This window comes from Macaca mulatta, chromosome 9 (assembly GCF_049350105.2).
Source record: "Macaca mulatta isolate MMU2019108-1 chromosome 9, T2T-MMU8v2.0, whole genome shotgun sequence".
NCBI lineage: Eukaryota > Metazoa > Chordata > Mammalia > Primates > Cercopithecidae > Macaca > Macaca mulatta.
The window spans coordinates 34,081,251-34,102,602 of record NC_133414.1 but is presented as its reverse complement, the minus strand read 5'-3'; the positions used below and the strand labels follow the sequence as shown (position 1 = coordinate 34,102,602).

At 39.8% G+C, this 21,352-nt stretch overlaps 1 protein-coding gene across 1 annotated transcript in view; it reads right to left on the bottom strand.

Annotated features, from left to right (window-relative positions):
* CCDC7 (coiled-coil domain containing 7) overlaps positions 1 to 21,352 on the bottom strand; it is a 442,752-nt gene that overhangs the window by 168,392 nt on the left and 253,008 nt on the right. The window contains exons 26-27 of the mRNA XM_028826154.2: positions 19,323 to 19,436; positions 2,169 to 2,276 (exon numbers count right to left, since the gene is read on the bottom strand). Coding sequence (XP_028681987.2) covers positions 2,169 to 2,276; positions 19,323 to 19,436 — 222 coding nt within the window. The remainder of the gene's footprint in view (positions 1 to 2,168; positions 2,277 to 19,322; positions 19,437 to 21,352) is intronic.

Below are 21,352 nucleotides of genomic sequence, written 5' to 3'. Positions count from 1 at the left end.
AAACCTCCTCCTAAGGTCATGTGGATCAGATATAGTCCAGATATTAACTGGCAAATTTTGAGCATGGAAAACATGGCTGCTGCCCAGATAGCAAACACTGGCCAATGAAAAGAGTGCCATAAAAATGGCAATCTGCTCAATCCAGGAAATGGCCTTCTAGAGGAGATCTATCAGATTGGTCACAAAACAACAGGGTCTCAAAGGAGTATGATTGATGGACCCTCCAACAGACAGTGAGCCACGGTGGTCCCACCAGGCACTAAGGTCCATATGGTGATGTCCACTATGAACAGTATGAGTGTTATTTTCTCTAACCTTCTCAGTGAATCTTGAAGCTTGAGTAGTTTGCTTCCTTGATGAAGGAAGTAACCTTATCACATTTAGAGTGATACATTGTGGGGTCTAACATACAGATCCTTCCTACTTTTACCCAGATCTCTCATCTTTCACAAATGAGCATGACTAGGGGTTAGTACAAGGTCCCTATATCCCCAGTGGGGAACTGAGGACCTACACTTAGGACAAAGTTTGAAGTGGGGGTGGGAAAAAATGACATTACTTGGGCCTTTTGGATACTGGTCAACAAATTACTGTGATCCTCACATTCCCTGACATGAGGATGAGGAGGAAACAAATAATTCTTTCTAGTTTTTAATCTGAGGTCACCACAAACAAGACCTCTTTCTAAACCAACTATGGGGTAGATCCCTTTGGGTCACTATAAATCCCTATTGTCATGGCCTCTACTACTGAATATATTACTGGTTAAACATATTTTCTATATGAACAACTCTAGCATTTACACCCACCTCCTGATGGGATTTGTAGCAGTCCAGGTATTTTGTGGGATATGTGGAAGATCATGACCTACCAAACTACTGGCACCTAGTACCAATGTCTACCAAAACCAGTATTAATACTCTGGGGATAAAAAAGGGAATAATTTCCCCCATTGCTGAGCTTTAAGAAGTCAATTATCTGTACACTATTTCTGCATTCAATAGACCCATCTGGCCTATGTGAAAGACCTCAGGTGCCTAAACCCTGTACTGATAAGGGTTCTAAAAAGCGTAAGTGCTACCTTTGGCACCAGTGGTAAGCTGACATTGTTGGCACCAGTGGTAACCTGATATTGTGACAGTCAGAGGCTGTTCAGGATGAAGGAACTTGGTATGTACCAGTTGACATAGCAAATGTCCTTTCAGCATTCCTCTCCACGAGGATGATCAGGATTAGTTAGAATTATGTAGGATAGGTTACAATAAACCACTAATATCTTTCCACAAGGCTTCCAAAATTCCCCAACTATTTGTAATCAATGTATAGGTTATGACCTGGACAAAGTTCCACTCCTGGAAGAAGCATTAACCTTCCACACTGTTTATGAAATCATCCTAGTGGGCTCAGACAAGGACACTACCCAAAAGGAACCAGATGCTCTGTTCACCCACCTGCAGCATGTACTGTGCCATTATCATTGGACAAGGCACAAGGACCTAAAACCCAAGTGAAATTCCTGGGTGTAATCTGTAAAGGCTATGGTGTTCCATTCCAGAGATGATGATTGTCATGCCTTCGGCCAGCTCTAACTCAAATAGTAAAAATAATGTGAGCAATAGGAGGGACCACTCATCTGCCACCATGCTCACATTCAAGCCACAGAGATCAGACAGCATCCTCTATCAGGTTGCCATAAAAACCACTACCTTTGAATGGGGCCTTGACCAACATGATACCCTGGAAATCCTTCTACTGGCCACCTTAGCTGCCCTTATACCTCTCTGATTTCCATTTGCTGCTTCAGTTACAGATCTCAGCAATACCTCTGCCTACCGACTGGGACTACTACAGATCAGAGGTGCCCATAAATGGCCAGCAGCAGATGAAAGGTACCCATCTTTTATGAGACAATTATTGGCCTGTTATTGTCCTGAGATGGATACTGAGAGCATAAACTAAGTTGTGTAATAATATTATGACAAGAAATTCTAACCAAAACATATCATTATCTTTGTTTTTGTTCTTGAGTTATGTTAGAGTATTTACACTTTAGAGTATAAATTATCTATAAAATATATGTACTCAAATACATAAGTATGAACCAAAGAAAAAAGTTCTTTTGAGATTAATTTAAAATAATATAAAATAGCTATCATCATTATACTTACTGCTACGTCCTCCTTCAGAAGTTTCTTGTTTCTCTAATTGCACTTGGATTTTTGACACTGCATCTTGATGTTTAAGCATAGGATTTTCACTTGATTCTTCACCATGCGCTATGTTAAGAGAGAAATTTAGCCCCTTACTAAAAAAATAAATCTACTATGAAATCCTAGAGTTCAAATTTATAACAAGCGGAAGCAACATTTTCTTTCATCTTATAAAGTTATAAGTAAACTACCTTAATGCTAGATCTGACATGAAAATGGTGAGAAAACTTACAATGTGTGTTGAAGACGTATTATTATTTCATAAATATTCCTAGATATTAAATATGTTTTATATTAGTCTCTACTTTCCTTATTTATACTTTAGGTTAATACATAATCATAGACCAAACAATGAAAATGCATATGCTCAAGGTCATTCATTACAGCATTATTTGTAATTGCAAAGTATTCAAAACCATTGAGATTTTTAAGCACAGGAGATTAGTTGAATGAACATATATATATACACACACATATATGAACATATATATATACACACACAGAGTTATACGTGTATATATATGTGTATATATATGTGTGTGTGTGTGTATATATATATATACCAGAAACAATAGTATAATATCAATTATGGTACATAATTATGTGTATCTATGTGTGGATGAATATATATGGTCTATGATATGGTACACATGGCTGTACATACAGTGAGAAGTTATCCTCCCATCTATGCCGATACATCCTACCCTTGCCCAATGTTATTTTGTGGGGAAAATGTAATATTGATGGAGTCAGTGACCTTCCATGTTTAGACTCTTGCTTATGTTGTTGCAGTAAGTGAATAAAGGCTTAATTGTTAGCTTCAATTTGGCTTGCTATCTTAATTGACCATCTTCACACTTGGCAGCTCCCTTGGTGACAAATGGCTGTGAGCAGGGTGGTCAATTAAGCACAATGCCTTTCTGGAAAAGCAAAAAGCATGCAGATCCCCAGGGAATTTGTGGGAGATGCTAGAGTTGAGACCTCTTGGGGGGTACTAGTGGATCATTTGCAAGAGTCGACTGTCCCACGGTGCACTCTGCCAGCCCTATCAGTAGGTCTTAGAAAGTGCTGTCCAACACCATGGGGCACTCTCAGAGAGTGCTAGCAGATTGTTTACATAAGCTTTTTGGTTCTGAGGGACACCAGTGGCCCTTCTCCTTAGTCCTAGACTCTCAGGCAAAGATGCCTGGTGGGTCAAATTAGAGATCCAACAGAGGGCCTCTGAGAAAGCTAGAGAAGAAATTCCGTGGCCACTGCTATTGTCCCCTGCAGATGAGACTGAAAGTTTTCAGAGAACCTGCGAGCTAAATTGCACCAATTCTAAAGCTAATTTATTTGCTCTTAGTTCTAAAGAGGTACCAGGCAATGACAGACAGCCTATGACCCAGCAAGGGATTGAGACTCGTGGTTTAAATAAAAGGAATGGACAGCCTCTTTGGGATTGCTTTCCTGTGTGATCTAGGAGAACTTAATGGCATGGATTATTTGCCTGCATGATGAAAGAGGTAATCTTGTTAAACTAACTTAGTGGTACCTTGTGGACTGTGTCACTATAAAACCCCTCCTTTAGAGTGTCATAACAGAAGAGGTTTTGCTCAAGGAGGACAAGCAAAGTGGGAGAATGAGAAGGGAACACCCAAGCCCTTCTTTTTCAACTGGGTTGTATTTGGGTTCTGACAAAACTTTGGCACACTCATGCTATCTTCCCTATGATTAAAATACATTTTTAGACCATGGTTGCAGAGGCTATACACCCCTGCAAACCATACTGGTGATCTCTTGGTCTCTTGCTTGAGAGTGAAAGCAGTTAATGATGAGAGTGAGAGCAGTCAATGATAAGATTTTTTAAAAGTCTCAGATTTCTAGGGTTATAAGTGTCACTCCTACTGGTTATGGAGCCAAATTAAAATTAACTCTCCTCTAAGGTCAGGCAAATTGGTCAGTAAAATAATCTAGATCGGGGTCCCCAACCCCGAGGCCATGACCAGTACTGGTCTGTAGCCTGTTGGAAACTAGGCCAAACAGCAGTAGGTGAGCAGTGGGCAAGTGAGTGAAGATTCATCTGTATTTTCAACTGCTCCCCATCATTCACATTACTGCCTGAGCTCTCCCTCTTGTCAGATCAGCAGCAGCATTAGATTCTCATAGGAACACAAACCCTACTATGAACTGCACATATGAAGGATCTAGGTCTAGTTTTTTTATGGTTAGTTTATTAATTGATTGATTTATTTATTTTTTATTATACTTTAAGTTCTAGGGTACACATGCACAATGTTTGTTACCTATGTATACATGTGCCATGTTGGTGTGCTGCACCTATTAACTCATCATTTACATTAGGTATTTCTCCTAATGCTATGCCTCTCACCTCCCCCAACCCCATGAGAGGCCCCAGTGTGTGATGTTCCCCTTCCTGTGTCGAAGTGTTCTCATTGTTCAAGTCCCCTATGACTGATAATATGCGGTGTTTGGTTTTCTGTCCTCACGATAGTTTACTGAGAATGATGGTTTCCAGCTTCATCCATGTCCCTATAAAAGACATGAACTCATCCTTCTTATGGCTGCATAGTATTCCATGGTGTATATGTGCCACATTCTCCTAATCCAGTCTATCACTGATGGACATTTGGGTTGGTTCCAAGTCGTTGCTATTGTGAATAGTGCTGCAATAGACATACAGGTGCATGTTGTCTTCATAGTAGCATGATTTATAATCCTTTGGGTACATACCCAGTAATGGGATCCCTGGGTCAAATGGTATTTCTAGTTTTAGATCCTTAAGGAATCACCACACTGTCTTCCACAATGGTTGAACTAGTTTACAGTCCCACCAACAATGTAAAAGTGTTCCTATTTCTCCACATCCTCTCCAGCACCTGTTGTTTCCTGGCTTTTTAATGAACGCCATTCTAATCAGTGTGAAATGGTATCTCATTGTGGTTTAGATTTGCATTTATCTGATGTCCAGTGATGATAAGCATTTTTTCATGTGTCTGTTGGCTGCATAAATGACTTCTTTTGAGAAGTGTCTGTTCACATCCTTTGCCGCTTTTTGATGGGGCTGTTTGATTTTTTCTTGTAAATTTGTTGAAGTTCTTTGTAGATTCTGGATATTAGCCCTTTGTCAGATGAGTAGATTGCAAAAATTTTCTCCCATTCTGTAGGTTGCCTGTTCACTCTGATGATAGTTTCTTTTACTGTTCAGAAGTTCTTTAGTTTAATTAGATCTCATTTGTCTATTTTGGCTTCTGTTGCCATTGCTTTTGGTGTTTTAGTCATGATGTCTTTGCCCATACCTATGTTCTGAATGATATTGACTAGGTTTTCTTCTAGGGTTTTTATGGTTTTAGGTCTAACATTTAAGTCTCTAATCCATCTTGAATTAATTTTTGTATAAGGAGTAAGGAAAGGATCCAGTTTCAGCTTTCTACTTATGGCTAGCCAATTTTCCCAGCACTATTTATTAAATAGGGAATCCTTTCCCCATTTCTTGTTTTTGTCAGGTTTGTCAAAGATCAGACAGCTGAAGATGTGTGGTATTATTTCTGAGGGCTCTGTTTTTTTCCATTGGTCTATCTCTCTGTTTTGGCACCAGTACCATGCTGTTTTGGTTACTGTAGCCTTGTAGTATAGTTTGAAGTCAGGTAGCATGATGCCTCCAGCTTTGTTGTTTTGGCTGAGGATTTTCTTGGCAATGCGGGCTCTTTTTTTGTTCCATATGAACTTTAAAGCAGTTTTTTCCAATTCTGTGAAGAAAGTCGTTGGTAGCTTAATGGGGATGGCATTGAATCTGTAAATTACCTTGGGCAGTATGGCCATTTTCACAATATTGATTCTTCCTATCCATGAGCATGGAATGTTCTTCCATTTGTTTGTGTCCTCTTTTATCTCACTGAGCAGTGGTTTGTAGTTCTCCTTGAAGAGGTCCTTCACATCCCTTGTAACTTGGATTCCTAGGTATTTTATTCCCTCTGAAGCAATTGTGAATGGGAGTTCACTCATGATTTGGCTGTTTGTCTGTTATTGGTGTATAAGAATGCCTGTGATTTTTGCACATTGATTTTGTATCCTGAGACTTTGCTGAAGTTGCTTATCAGCTTAAGGAGATTTTGGGCTGAGACGATGGGGTTTTCTAAATATACAATCATGTCATCTGCAAACAGGGACAATTTGACTTCCTCTTTTCCTAACTGAATGCCCTTTATTTCTTTCTCCTGCCTGATTGCCCTGGCCAGAACTTCCAACACTATGTTAAATAGGAGTGGCGAGAGAGGGCATCCCTGTCTTGTGCCAGTTTTCAGAGAATGCTTCCAGTTTTTGCCCATTCAGTATGATATTGGCTGTGGGTTTGTCATAAATAGCTCTTATTATTTTGAGATACGTCCCATCAATACCTGGTTTATTGAGAGATTTTAGTATGAAGGGCTGTTGAATTTTGTCAAAAGCCTTTTCTGCATCTATTGAGATAATCATGTGGTTTCTGACTTTGGTTCTGTTTATATGATGGAGTATGTTTATTGATTTGCACATGTTGAACCAGCCTTGCATCTCAGGGATGAATTTGGCTTAATCATGGTAGATAAGCTTTTTGATGTGCTGCTGGATGCAGTTTGCCAGAATTTTATTGAGGATTTTCACATCGATGTTCATCAGGAATATTGGTCTAAAATTCTCTTTTTTTGTTGTGTCTCTGCCAGGCTTTGGTATTAGGATGATGCTGGCCTCATAAAATGAGTTAGGGAGGATCCCCTCTTTTTCTATTGATTGGAATATTTTCAGAAGGAATGGTACCAGCTCCTCTTTGTACCTCTGGTAGAATTAGACTGTGAATCCGTCAGGTCCTGGAACTTTTTTGGTTGGTATGCTATTAATTCTTGCCTGAATTTCAGAGCCTGTTATTGGTCTATTCAGGGATTCGACTTCTTCCTGTTTTAGTCTTGGGAGGGCATATGTGTACAGGAATTTATCCATTTCTTCTAGATTTTCTAGTTTATTTGTGAAGAGGTTTTTATAGTATTCTCTGATGGTAGTTTGTATTTCTGTGGAATCAGTGGTGATATCTCCTTTATCATTTTTTATAGCATCCATTTGATTCTTCACTCTTTTCTTCTTTATTAGTCTTGCTAGCCATTTATCTATTTTGTTGATCTTTTCAAAAAACCAGTTCCTGAATTCATTGATTTTTTGAAGGGTTTTTGTGTCTCTGTCTCCTTCAGTTCTGCTCTGGTCTAAGTTATTTCCTGCTTTATGCTAGCTTTTGAATGTGTTTGTTCTTGCTTCTCTAGTCTTTTAATTGTGATGATAAATATGAATTTCAGATCTTTCCTGCTTTCTCTTGTGGGCATTTAGTGTTATAAATTTCCCTCCACACACTCCTTTAAATGTGTCCCAGAAATTCTGGTATGTTGTGTCTTTGTTCTCATTGGTTTCAAAAAACATCTTTATTTCTGCCTTCATTTCAATATTTACCCAGTAATCATTCAGGAGCAGGTTGCTCAGTTTCCATGTAGTTGAGTGGTTTTGAATGAATTTCTTAATCCTGAGTTCTAATTTGATTGCACTGTCGTCTGAGAGACAGTTTGTTATGCTTTCTGTGCTTTTACATAGGCTGAGGAGTGCTTTACTTCCAACTATGTAGTCAATTTTGGAATAAGTGTGATGTGGTGCTGAGAAGAATGTATATTCTATTGATTTGGGGTGGAAAGTTCTGTAGATGTCCATTAGGTCCTCTTGGTGCAGAGCTGAGTTCAAGACTTGGATATTCTTGTTAACTTTCTGTGTCGTTGATCTGTCTAATCTTGACAGTGGAGTGTTAAAGTCTTCCATTATTATTGTGTGGGAGTCTAAGTCTTTTTGTAGGTTTCTAAGGACCTACTTTATGAATCTGGGTGCTCCTGTCTTGGGTGCATATATATTTAGGATAGTTAGCTCTTCTTGTTTCATTGATACCTTTACTATTATGTAATGGCCTTCTTTGTCTCTTTTGATCTTTGTTGGTTTAAAGTCTGTTTTATCAGAGACTAGGATTGCAACCCCTGCTTTTTTTAGTTTTCCATTTGCTTCGTAGATCTTCCTCCATCCCTTTATTTTGAACCTATGTGTGTCTCTGCACATGAAATCAGTCTTGACTCTTTTTTTGTTTTTTATACTTTAAGTTCTAGGGTCCATGTACACAACATGCAGGTTTGTTACATATGTATACATGTGCCATGGTGGTGTGCTGCACCCATGAACTCATCATTTACATTAGGTATATATCCTAATACTATCCCTCCCGGTGTGTGATGATCCCCTTCCTGTGTTCAAGTGATCTCACTGTTCAGTTCCCACCTATGAGCGAGAACATGCAGTATTTGGGATACTGCGATAGTTTGCTGAGAATGGTGGTTTCCAGCTGCATTCATGTCCCTACAAAGGACACGAACTCATCCTTTTTCATGGCTGCATACTATTCCATGGTGTATATGTGCCACATTTTCTTTCTTTCTTTCTTTCTTTCTTTCTTTCTTTCTTTCTTTCTTTCTTTCTTTCTTTCTTTCTTTCTTATTATTATTATACTTTAAGTTCTAGGGTACATGTGAATAACATGCAGGTTTGTTACATATGTATACTTGTGCCATGTTGCTGTGCTGCACCCATCAACTCGTCAGCACCCATCAACTCATCATTTACATCAGGTATAACTCCCAATGCCATCCCTCGCCCCTCCCCCCTCCCCATGATAGGCCCCGGTGTGTGATGTTCCCCTTCCCGAGCCCAAGTGATCTCATTGTTCAGTTCCCACCTACGAGTGAGAACATGCGGTGTTTGGTTTTCTGTTCTTGTGATAGTTTGCTAAGAATGATGGTTTCCAGCTGCATCCATGTCCCTACAAAGGACACAAACTCATCCTTTTTTATGGCTGCATAGTATTCCATGGTGTATATGTGCCACATTTTCTTAATCCAGTCTGTCACTGATGGACATTTGGGTTGGTTCCAAGTCTTTGCTATTGTGATTAGTGCCACAATAAACATATGTGTGCATGTGTCTTTATAGCAGCATGATTTATAATCCTTTGGGTATATACCCAGTAATGGGATGGCTGGGTAAAACGGTATTTCTAGTTCTAGATCCTTGAGAAATTGCCACACTGTTTTCCACAATGGTTGAACTAGTTTACAGTCCCACCAACAGTGAAAAGTGTTCCTATTTCTCCACATCCTCTCCAGCACCTGTTGTTTCCTGACTTTTTAATGATTGCCATTCTAAGTGGTGTGAGATGGTATCTCATTGTGGTTTTGATTTGCATTTCTCTGATGGCGAGTGATGACGAGCATTTTTTCATGTGTCTGTTGGCTGTATGAATGTCTTCTTTTGAAAAGTGTCTGTTCATACCCTTTGCCCAATTTTGATGGGGTTGTTTTTTTCTTGTAAATTTGTTTGGGTTCTTTATAGGTTCTGGATATTAGCCCTTTGTCAGATGAGTAGATTGCAAAAATGTTCTCCCATTCTGTAGGTTGCCTGTTCACTCTGATGGTAGTTTCTTTTGCTGTGCAGAAGCTCTTTAATTAGATCCCATTTGTCAGTTTTGGCTTTTGTTGCTGTTGCTTTTGGTGTTTTAGACATGAAGTCCTTGCCCATGCCTATGTCCTGAATATTATTACCTAGGTTTTCTTCTAGGTTTTAGGTCTAACGTTTAAGTCTCTAATCCATCCTGAATTAATTTTCGTATAAGGAGTAAGGAAAGGATCCAGTTTCAGCTTTCTACTTATGGCTAGCCAATTTTCCCAGCACTATTTATTAAATAAGGAATACTTTCCCCATTTCTTGTTTTTGTCCAGTTTGTCAAAGATCAGATGGCTGTAGATGTGTGGTATTATTTCTGAGGGCTCTGTTCTGTTCCATTGGTCTATATCTCTGTTTTGGCACCAGTACCATGCTGTTTTGGTTACTGTAGCCTTGTAGTATAGTTTGAAGTCAGGTAGCATGATGCCTCCAGCTTTGTTGTTTTGGCTGAGGATTTTCTTGGCAATGCGGGCTCTTTTTTTGTTCCATACGAACTTTAAAGCAGTTTTTTCCAATTCTGTGAAGAAAGTCGTTGGTAGCTTAATGTGGATGGCATTGAATCTGTAAATTACCTTGGGCAGTATGGCCATTTTCACAATATTGATTCTTCCTATCCATGAGCATGGAATGTTCTTCAATTGTTTGTGTCCTCTTTTATTTCACTGAGCAGTGGTTTGTAGTTCTCCTTGAGGAGGTCCTTTACATCCCTTATAAGTTGGATTCCTAGGTATTTTATTCTCTTTGAAGCTATTGTGAATGGGAGTTCACTCATGATTTGCCTCTCTGTTTGTCTGTTACTGGTGTATAAAAATTATTGTGATTTTTGCACATTGATTTTGTATCCTGAGACTTTGCTGAAGTTGCTTATCAGCTTAAGGAGATTTTGGGCTGAGACGATGGGGTTTTCTAAATATACAATCATGTCATCTGCAAACAGGGACAATTTGACTTCTTCTTTTCCTAACTGAATATGCTTTGTTTCTTTCTCTTGCCTGATTGCCCTAGCCAGAACTTCCAACACTGTGTTGAATAGGAGTGGTAAGAGAGGGCATCCCTGTCTTCTGTTAGTTCTCAAAGGGAATGTTTCCAGTTTTTGTCCATTCAGTATGATATTGGCTGCGGGTTTGTCATAAATAGCTCTTATTATTTTGAGATATGTTCCATCAATATCGAACTTATTGAGAGTTTTTAGCCTGAAGGGCTGTTGAATTTTGTCAAAGGCCTTTTCTGCATCTATTCAGATAATCATGTGGTCTTTGTCTTTGGTTCTGTTTATATGCTGGATTACATTTATTGATTTGCATATGTTGAACCAGCCTTGCATCCCAGGGATGAAGCCAACTTGATCATGGTGGATAAACTTTTTGATGTGCTGCTGGATTCGGTGTGCCAGTATTTTATTGAAGATTTTTGCATCGATGTTCATTAGAGATATTGGTCTAAAATTCTCTTTTTTTGTTGTATCTCTGTCAGGCTTTGGTATCAGGATGATGTTTGCCTTGTAAAATGAGTAGGGAGGATTCCCTCTTTTTCTATTGATTGGAATAGTTTCAGAAGGAATGGTACCAGCTCCTCCTGGTACCTCTGGTAGAATTCAGCTGTGAATTCATCTGGTCCTGGACTTTTTTTGGCTGTAGGCTATTAATTATTGCCTCAATTTTAGAGCCTGCTATTGGTCTATTCAGGGATTCAACTTCTTCCTGGTTTAGTCTTGGGAGAGTGTAAGTGTCCAGGAAATTATCCATTTCTTCTAGGTTTTCCAATTTTTTTTGTGTAGACGTGTTTATAGAATTCTCTGATGGTAGTTTGTATTTCTGTGGCGTCGGTGGTGATATCCCCTTTATCATTTTTTATTGCATCTATTTGATTCTTCTCTCTTTTCTTCTTTATTAGTCTTGCTAGCAGTCTATCAATTTTGTTGATCTTTTGAAAAAACCAGCTTCTGGATTCATTGATTTTTTGAAGGGTTTTTTGTGTCTCTATCTCCTTTAGTTCTGCTCTGATCTTAGTTATTTCTTGCCTTTTGCTAGCTTTTGTATGTGTTTGCTCTTGCTTCTCTAGTTCTTTTAATTATGATGTTAGGGTGTCAATTTTAGATCTTTCCTGCTTTCTCTTGTGGGCATTTAGTGCTATAAATTTCCCTCTACACACTGCTTTAAATGTGTCCCAGAGATTCTGGTATGTTGTGTCTTTTTTCTCATTGGCTTCAAAGAACATCTTTATTTCTGCCTTCATTTCATCATGTACCCAGTAGTCATTCAGGAGCAGGTTGTTCAATTTCCATGTAGTTGAGCGGTTTTGATTGAGTTTCTTAGTCATGAGTTCTAGTTTGATTGCACTGTGGTCTGAGACTCAGTTTGTTATAATTTCTGTTCTTTTACATTTGCTGAGGAGTGCTTTACTTCCAATTATGTGGTCAGTTTTGGAATAAGTGTGATGTGGTGCTGAGAAAATGTATATTCTGTTGATTTGGGGCGGAGAGTTCTGTAGATGTCTGTTAGGTCCGCTTGGTGCAGAGTCGAGTTCAGTTCCTGGATATCCTTGTTAACTTTCTGTCTCTTTGATCTGTCTAATGTTGACAGTGGGGTGTTAAAGTCTCCCATTATTATTGTATGGTAGTCTAAGTCTCTTTGTAAGTCTCTAAGGACTTGCTTTATGTATCTGGGTGCTTCTGTATTGGGTGCATATATATTTAGGATAATTAGCTCTTCATGTTGAATTGATCCCTTTACCATTATGTAATGGCCTTCTTTGTCTCTTTTGATCTTTGTTTGTTTAAAGTCTGTTTTATCAGAGACTAGGATTGCAATCCCTGCCTTTTTTTGTTTTCCATTTGCTTGGTAGATCTTCCTCCATCCCTTTATTTTGAGCCTATGTGTGTCTCTGCATGTGAGATGGGTCTCCTGAATACAGCAGACTGATGGTTCTGGACTCTATCCAATTTGCCAGTCTGTGTCTTTTAATTGGACCATTTAGTCCATTTACATTTAAGGCTAATATTGTTATGTGTGAACTTGACCCTGTCATTATAATATCAGCTGATTATTTTGCTCATTAGTTGATGCAGATTCTTCCTAGCCTTGATGATCTTTACATTTTGGCATGTTTTTGCAATGGCTGGTACCTGTTGTTCCTTTCCACGTTTAGTGCTTCCTTCAGGATCTCTTGTAGGGCAGGCCTGGGGGTGACAAAATCTCTAAGCATTTGCTTGTCTGTAAAGGATTTTATTTCTCCTTCACTTATGAAACTTAGTTTGGCTGGATATGAAATTCTGGGTTTAAAATTCTTTTCTTTAAGAATGTTGAATATTGGCCCCCACTCTCTTCTGGCTTGTAGAGTTTCTGCCGAGAGATCTGCTGTTAGTCTGATGGGCTTCTGTTTGTGGGTAACCCAAGCTTTCTCTCTGGCTGCCCTTAACATTTTTTCCTTCATTTCAACTTTGGTGAATCTGACAATTATGTATCTTGGAGTTGCTCTTCTCAAGGAGTATCTTTGTGGCATTCTCTGTATTTCCTGAATTTGAATGTTGGCCTGCCTTGCTAGGTTGGGGAAGTTCTCCTGGATAATATCCTACAGAGTGTTTTCCAACTTGGTTCCATTGTCCCCATCACTTTCAGGCACACCAATCAGACGTAGATTTGGTCTTTTCACGTAGTTCCATATTTCTTGGAGGCTTTGTTCATTTCTTTTTACTCTTTTTTCTCTAAACTTCTCTTCTCGCTTCATTTCATTCATTGGATCTTCAATCACTGATAATCTTTCTTCCAGTTGATCGAGTCGGTTACTGAAGGTTGTGCATTTGTCACGTAGTTCTCGTGTCATGGTTTTCATCTCTATCAGTTCATTTATGGACTTCTCTGCATTGGTTATTCTAGTTATCCATTCTTCCATTCTTTTTTCAAGGTTTTTAGTTTCTTCGCGCTGGGTATGTATTTCCTCCTTTAGCTCTGAGAAGTTTGATCAACTGTAGCCTTCCTCTCTCAAATCGTCAAAGTCATTCTCCATCCAGCTTTGTTCCATTGCTGGCGATGAGCTGCATTCCTTTATATGGGGAGATGCGCTCTGAGTTTTTGAATTTCCAGCTTTTCTGCACTGCTTTTTCCCCTTCTTGTGGTTTTATGTGCTTTTGGTCTTTTATGATGGTGATGTACTGATGGGGTTTTGGTGTGGGTGTCCTTTCTGTTTGTTAGTTTTCCTTTTAACAGTCAGGACCCTTAGCTGCAGGTCTGTTGGAGTTTACTTGATATCCACTCCAGACCCTTTTTACCTGGGTATCAGTAGCGGAGGCTGCAGAAGATAGAATATTGCTGAACAGCAAGTGTTGCTGTCTGATTCTTGCTCTGGAAGCTTCATCTCAGGGGTGTACCCTGCCATCAGAGGTGTGAGGTGTCAGTCTGCACCTAGTGGGGGATGTCTCCCAGTTAGGCTACTCAGGGGTCAGGGACCCACTTGAATAGGCAGTCTGACCATTCTCAGATCTCAGCCTCCGTGCTGGGAGATCCACTGCTCTCTTCAAAGCTGTCGGATGGGGCATTTACCTGTGCCGAGTTTTCTGCTTCTTTTTGTTTAGCTATGTCCTGTCCCCAGAGGAGGAGTCTACAGAGGCACGCGGGCTTCCTTGAGCTCCACCCATTTCGAGCTTCCAGGTGCTTTTGTTTACCAATGAAGCCTCAGCAATGGCAGGTGCCCCTCCCCCAGCCTTGCTGCTGCCTTGCAGTTAGATCTCAGACTGCTGTGCTAGCAATGAGGGGGGCTCTGTGGGCGTGGGACCCTCTGCGCCAGGTGTGGGATATAATCTCCTGGTGTGAAGTTTGCGAAGACCCTTGGTAAAGCACAGTGTTAGGGTGGGAGTTACCTGATTTTCCAGGTGTTGTGTGTCTCAATTTCCTTTGGCTAGGAAAAGGAATTTCCTTTCCCCTTGCACTTCCCAGGGGAGGCAATGCCTCGCCCTGCTTCAGCTCTTGCTGGTTGGGATGCACCTGCAAACCAGCGCCAACTGTCCGACACACCCCAGTGAGATGAACCCGGTACCTCAGTTGAAAATGCAGAAATCACCCGTCTTCTGTGTCCCTCACACTGGGAGCTGGACGCTGGAGCTGCTCCTATTCGGCCATCTTGGGCGTGCCCCTCAGGTCGACTCTTTATCCAATTTGCCAGTCTGTTCTTTTAATTGGGGCATTTAGCCCATTTACATTTAAGGTTAATATTGTTATATGTGAATTTGATCCTGTCAATATGATGTTAGCTGGTTATTTTGCTCATTAATTGATGCAGTTTCTTCCTAGAACCGATGGTCTTTACAATTTGGCATGTTTTTGCAGTGGCTGGTACCTATTGTTCCTTTCCATGTTTAGTGCTTCCTTCAGAAGCTCTTGTAAGGCAGGCCTGGTGGTGAAAAAATATCTCAGCATTTGTTTGCCTATAAAGGATTTTATTTCTCCTTCACTTATGAAGCTTAGTTTGGCTGGATATGAAATTCTGCGTTTAAAATTCTTTCCTTTAAGAATGTTGAATATTGGCCCCCACTCTCTTCTGGCTTGTAGAGTTTCTGCTGAGAGATCTGCTGTTAGCCTGATGGGCTTCCATTTGTGGGTAACCCGACCTTTCTCTCTGGCTGCTTAACATTTTTCCCTTCATTTCAACCTTGGTGAATCTGACAATTATGTGTCTTCGGGTTGTTCTTCTCGAGGAGTATCTTTGTGGCTTTCTCTGTATTTCCTGAATTTGAATGTTGGCCTGCCTTGCTAGGTTGGGGAAGTTCTCCTGGATGATATCCTGAAGAGTGTTTTCCAACTTGGTTCCATTCTCCCTGTCACTTTCAGGTACACCAATCAAACATAAATTTGGTCTTTTCACATAATCCCATATTTCTTTGAGGCTTTGTTGGTTTGTTTTTACTGTTTTTTCTCTAAGCTTCTCTTCTCTTCTCCCTTCATTTCATTCATTTGATCTTCAGTCACTGATACCCTTTCTTCCACTTGATCAAACTGGCTACTGAAGCTTCTACATGCATCACATAGTTCTCGTGCCACAGTTTTCAGCTCCATCAGGTCATTTAACATCTTCTCTACACTGTTTATTCTAGTTAGCCATTCTTCTAATCATTTTTCAAGGTTTTTAGCTTCCTTGCAATGGTTTCAAGCATCCTCTTTTAGCTTGGAGAAGTTTATTATTATCGATCTTCTGAAGCCTACTTCTCTCAACTCGTCAAATTCATTTTCCATCCAGCTTTGTTCTGTTGCTGGCAAGCAGCTGCAATCCTTTGGAGAAGAGGTGCTCTGGTTTTTAGAATTTTCAGCTTTTCTGCTCTGGTTTCTCCCCATCTTCGTGGTTTTATCTACCTTTGGTCCTTGATGATGGTGACCTACATTTGGGGTTTTGGTATGGATGTCCTTTTTGTTGATGTTGATGCTAATCCTTTCTATTTGTTAGTTTTCCTTCTAACAGTCAGGACCCTCAGCTGTAGGTCTGTTGAAGCTTGCTGGAGGTCCATTCCAGACCATGTTTTCCTGGGTATCACCCACGGAGGCTGCAGAACAGCAAATATTGCAGAACAGTGAATGTTGCTGCCTGATTCTTCCTCTGGAAGCTTTGTCTTAGAGGGGCACCTGGCTGTATGAGGTGTCAGTTGGCCCCTACTGGGCGGTGTCTCCCAGTTAGGCTACTCGGGGGTCAGGGACCCACTTTAGGAAGCAGTCTGTCCATTCTCAGATCTCAAACTCCATGCAGGGAGAACCACTGCTCTCTTCAAAGCTGTCAGACAAGGACATTTAAGTCTGCAGGAGTTTCTGCTGCCTTTTGTTCAGCTACGCCCTGCCCCCAGAGGTGGAGTCTACAGAGGCAGGCAGGCCTTGTTGAGCTGCAGTGGGGTCCACCCAGTTCGAGCTTCCCAGCTGCTTTGTTTACCTAGTCAAGCCTCAGCAATGGGCGAGACCCTCCCCCAGTCTCGCTGCTACCTTGCAGTTTTATCTTGGACTGCTGTGCTAGCAGTGAGCAAGGCTCCATGGGTGTGGGACCCACCAAGCCAGGCATGGGATATAATCTCCTGGTGTGCCATTTGCTAAGACTGTTGGAAAAGTGCTATAAAAGGGCGGGAGTGTCCTGATTTTCCAGGTACTGTCTGTTACGGCTTCCCTTGACTAGGAAAGGGAATCCCCTGACCCTTGTGCTTCCCAGGTGAGGTGATGCCCCACTGTTTCAGCTCACACTCCATGGGTTGCACCCACTGTCCAACCAGTCCCAGTGAGATGAACCCGGTACCTCAGTTGGAAATGCAGAAATCATCCATTTTCTTGGTCGCTGGTGCTGGGAGCTGTAGACTGGAGCTGTTCCTATTTGGCCATCTTGGGTGGTTCCAGGTTGTGTGTTCTTTATGAGAATCTAATGCCTGATGATCTGTCACTGTCTTCCATTAGCCTCACATGGGGCCATCTAGTTGCAGGAAAACAAGCTCAGGGCTCCCACTGATTCTACATTATGGTGTATAATTATTTCATTACATATTACAATGTAATAATAATATAAATAAAGTGCACAATAAATGTAATGCACTTGAATCATCCCAAAATCATTCCCCACCTTGGCCCTGGTCCATGGAAAAAATGTTAAATTTGTTCACTTTCTCTGGTGTGAAAAAGGTTGAGGACCACTGATCTAGATCATAATTTTTTTCATTTATTGTGATACTGTAATCAATGGCCTAGAGATGACAAATTCCTCAGCATGGAAGAAGCAACTGCTACAAAAAAGCAAAAAGAGATCACCAGAGACAGCAACATAAAAATAGTCATTAGGCACACACTCCTCAATGACCTAAGTAAGGGCCTCACCAAAGCGATCTCTAGGTTTGGTTACCCAAAAGTAAGGACTCACAAAAGGAGATTAATGGGCTCTTCACCTAACTCATGGCCTGGTGGTAGTGTGCCACTGTGGGCTCAATGGTAGCCTCCTAGGGTCTGCCCAGTGCTGGCCCCTATAACTAATAAAAATGCTGCTCTCCTCTTCTCCCATTGAAGTTTGAAAAGAATTAGAGAGCCCTGCCAATTTTTATGCAAATATTTTAGTTTTTTAAAAAAAAACAGAAAACAAAACTATGACATGGCCAATGTCCCTATGTCCCCAGTGAGGAATGGAGGCCCTATATCAAAGTTAAAGTTCAAAGTGGACATGGAGAATTTCATTTCTTGGGCCTTTTGCATAATAGCACACAGGTGACTGTGATCCCCAAAATCCCTGGCATGAGAATGAGGAGGAAATAGATAATGTTCTCTGGTTTTCAGCTGGAGGCCACTACCACCAAGATCCTGATCTGACTACAGGTAGGTCTCTTCAAGCCACTACATACTTCCATCATTATGGTACCCATTACTGAATGGGTTGTTGCTATGACATATTGTCTATGTCTACCCCTGACTGTATTCACCCCGCATCCCTGAGGGGAATTGTTGCAATTAGGACCGTTTTAGTGGGGTATATGGAAGACTAAACCAGCCAGACTACCAGCACCTAGTGTCTTTGTCTCTTAAAAACACTATCGACTGTCTTGGGGATGAAAAAAAAAATGTCTTCATTGCTGTGCTTAAGGAAGCCAAAGTTCACCATCTGGCCTTTTGCTTAAGGCATTGTGTGCCTGGAAAATAATTGACTATTGGTGGCTCATGCCATAGTTCTGTCTTTGGCACTGGTGTTACCTGACATTATGACTATCACAGAGGCTACTACCCAAGCTGAGGCAAATAGTTATAAAGCAATTGACATTGTAAATGCCCTTTTCAGCATCCTTGTCCACAAAGATGATCAAGATCAGTCTGCCTTACACTAAGTGGGCTGCATTACACCTTTAACGTCCTCCTCAAGGCTGTGACATGAAAACAGCACCACTCCCAGATGAAGCACTGGCCTTCCACTATATTCATCGCATCCTTCACTGGGCCCAGACAAAAACACTACCCAGCAAGGGCTGGGTCACTCTCAGCTTTAGTCACTCTCAGCCCCAACAAATAAAAGGAAAGCCAGACTGGAGCTCTCACATTCCCTTCATGAACATCTTCATGACACCATCTATCAGGTTACCAACAAGACCTCTACCCTTAGGTGCATCCTAAAGATAGTATGTTCTGGAGACCCTTCAATGACCACATAGGCTGTTTTTCCCCTTGGCCTTCTCTGATACATTTTGTCATTTGAGTTACACATCTCACCAACCTTCTGTTTGCCAATTAGAGTCTATGACAGAAGGATACTGCCACATGTTCCAAGGTTCCTGTTGAACACTTGGACCCATAATCTCCTACAGTTGGCTGAAAGTAAACACCCTTTGATAGACTAACGACTTTTATTGGATTTGGTGGACACTGAGCACATAAGCATGCCATAAAATAGTCTCAAGACCAGAAATTCCAACCAAATATTATTGTTCCCTAGTTATTTTAAGGTATTCACACTGTAACATGTAAAATTTCTATAAACTATACGCTCAACTACATAGTCATGAACCAAAGAAAAATGATCTAATGAGATTAACTTTTAAAATTTAAAGTTACCTGTAATTATTATACTTACTACTATGTCTTTTCTCTCTAGGAAGTTTTTCATTTTTTTTAATTTGCATTTCCAGTTTTGACAATGAATCTTGATGTTCAAGTGCAAGATTTTTGCCTGGTTCTTCTTCATGAGCTACATAAGGAGATGCATTTAGTCTCTTAATGGAAAAACAGACCTACTGTGAAATTTCTAGATTTCAAACTTGTAATTGTGTAGCAAAATTTTCTCATTCTGATAAATTTGTAAGTAAATTATCATAAATCCAGATATGACATGACTACTATAAGAACATTTTTAATGGGTGTGTGTTGAAGCTCATTATTTCATAACATTTCTAGGCATCTGATACATATTAGTCACTAGTTTCCTTATGTTATTTATACTTTAGGTTAATACATATTCACAGAAATAAAAATAAAAATGCATACGTACAATGTTATTTATTATATCATATATGTAATTGCAAAATAGTCAAAACCACATAAACTTTCAAGCAGAGGAGACTGGTTGAATAAACTGAGATATGTATATACAGTAAGTCCTCACATAATGTCATTGATAGAATCTTGGAAACTGTGACCTTAAGCAAAATGACACATAATGAAACCGATTTTACCATAGGCATATTGACATAAACAAGAGTTAAGTTCCTACAGTATTTTTTTTTTGTAACAAAAACATCACAAACTTCTAAATAAAGACCCAAAACACTTCCAATAGTAAACATTAAAATAAATGTGAGCTATACATAGATTTAAGAAAAAATAATAAAAACAAGTAAGACAATTATTTACCCAATTTGTGGTTAATCAGTGAGTGATGGTTGTCATAGTGGTGGTGAGTTAAGTCAAGGAACACACTCCTTGATTTATTCAAAGGAATAAATCAAAAGCAAAGCAAAATTGTAAGGAATGCCTCCTCCCACCATATAATTTAAAAGCAATCACAAATATGGTAGCTTACAGACTGCTTTTGTACTGCATTGTTTATTGTCATGCATTTGCATAATTATTGTATACAAATTTTTATTTTACAATAATTTGTATTCATTCATTCACTTGATTTCCAGCCCACTTATTCCAGTTAACAGTTGCAGGTGGTTGGAACATATCCTAGAAGCTCAGAGCACAAGGGGGGAACCAGCCCTCGACAGAATGCCATGCCTTATCAGGGCGCACTCAGACACATACCCACACTCACTCAGACAGGGACCATTTAGACACACCAATTTACCTAATATACATATCTTTGGAATGTGGGAGGAAATTGGAGCACCCAGAGAAAATTCATGCAGACACAGGGAGAATGTGCTAACTCCAGACCATGTGCCTGGCTAGGAATCAACTTTTTTTCTTATTAACATTATAATCAAACGATGTTGAACAAAATGATGTTACTCAAGTACGTGCTGTACCACACACTATGGTATAGTACATATGGTAAATAATGTGGTACAAACAACTGTAAGTGTAACTATAAAAGAAATTAAACATGTCTATAAATTGACTTGAAGGTATTGCAAAGAATAATGTGAAGGAAAAAAATACCTACAAAGGGGAAAACTTGAATGCTATCTTTGGGGAAGGAAGATGAAGAAATGAGAAAAAAATAGAGAAGGAAATAGACAGTTATCTTTACAAAAAGAAGCAGAGGAAAGATATAAGAAACAATGTTGTTGGTTACCTACAAAATGAGGGGAGAGGACTGGGGAAGAAAATATACTCCTCTAACTTTTTGCATATATATTGTTTTACTTTTGAAAGTAGTTTCATGGCCTACAGATTTCAAAAACAAAATTAAATCCACAAGGAAAACAAGGTGTGATGAAAACTAAAAGGAAATAATGAAATGAAATCATTGAAGAAAAAATAAAAGCAATAACTCATCAATATAGTATTTGACATAAACCCTCACTATTGGACATGAGAGGTGGAGGTGGAGTGCAAACAAATCATGAAATCTTTTTAGTTGGTTTGTTGTTCTAGTATATGTTAAGCAATCTGAACTCAATTTGAGAGGAATTAGAATAGGGAACAAATAACTAAAGT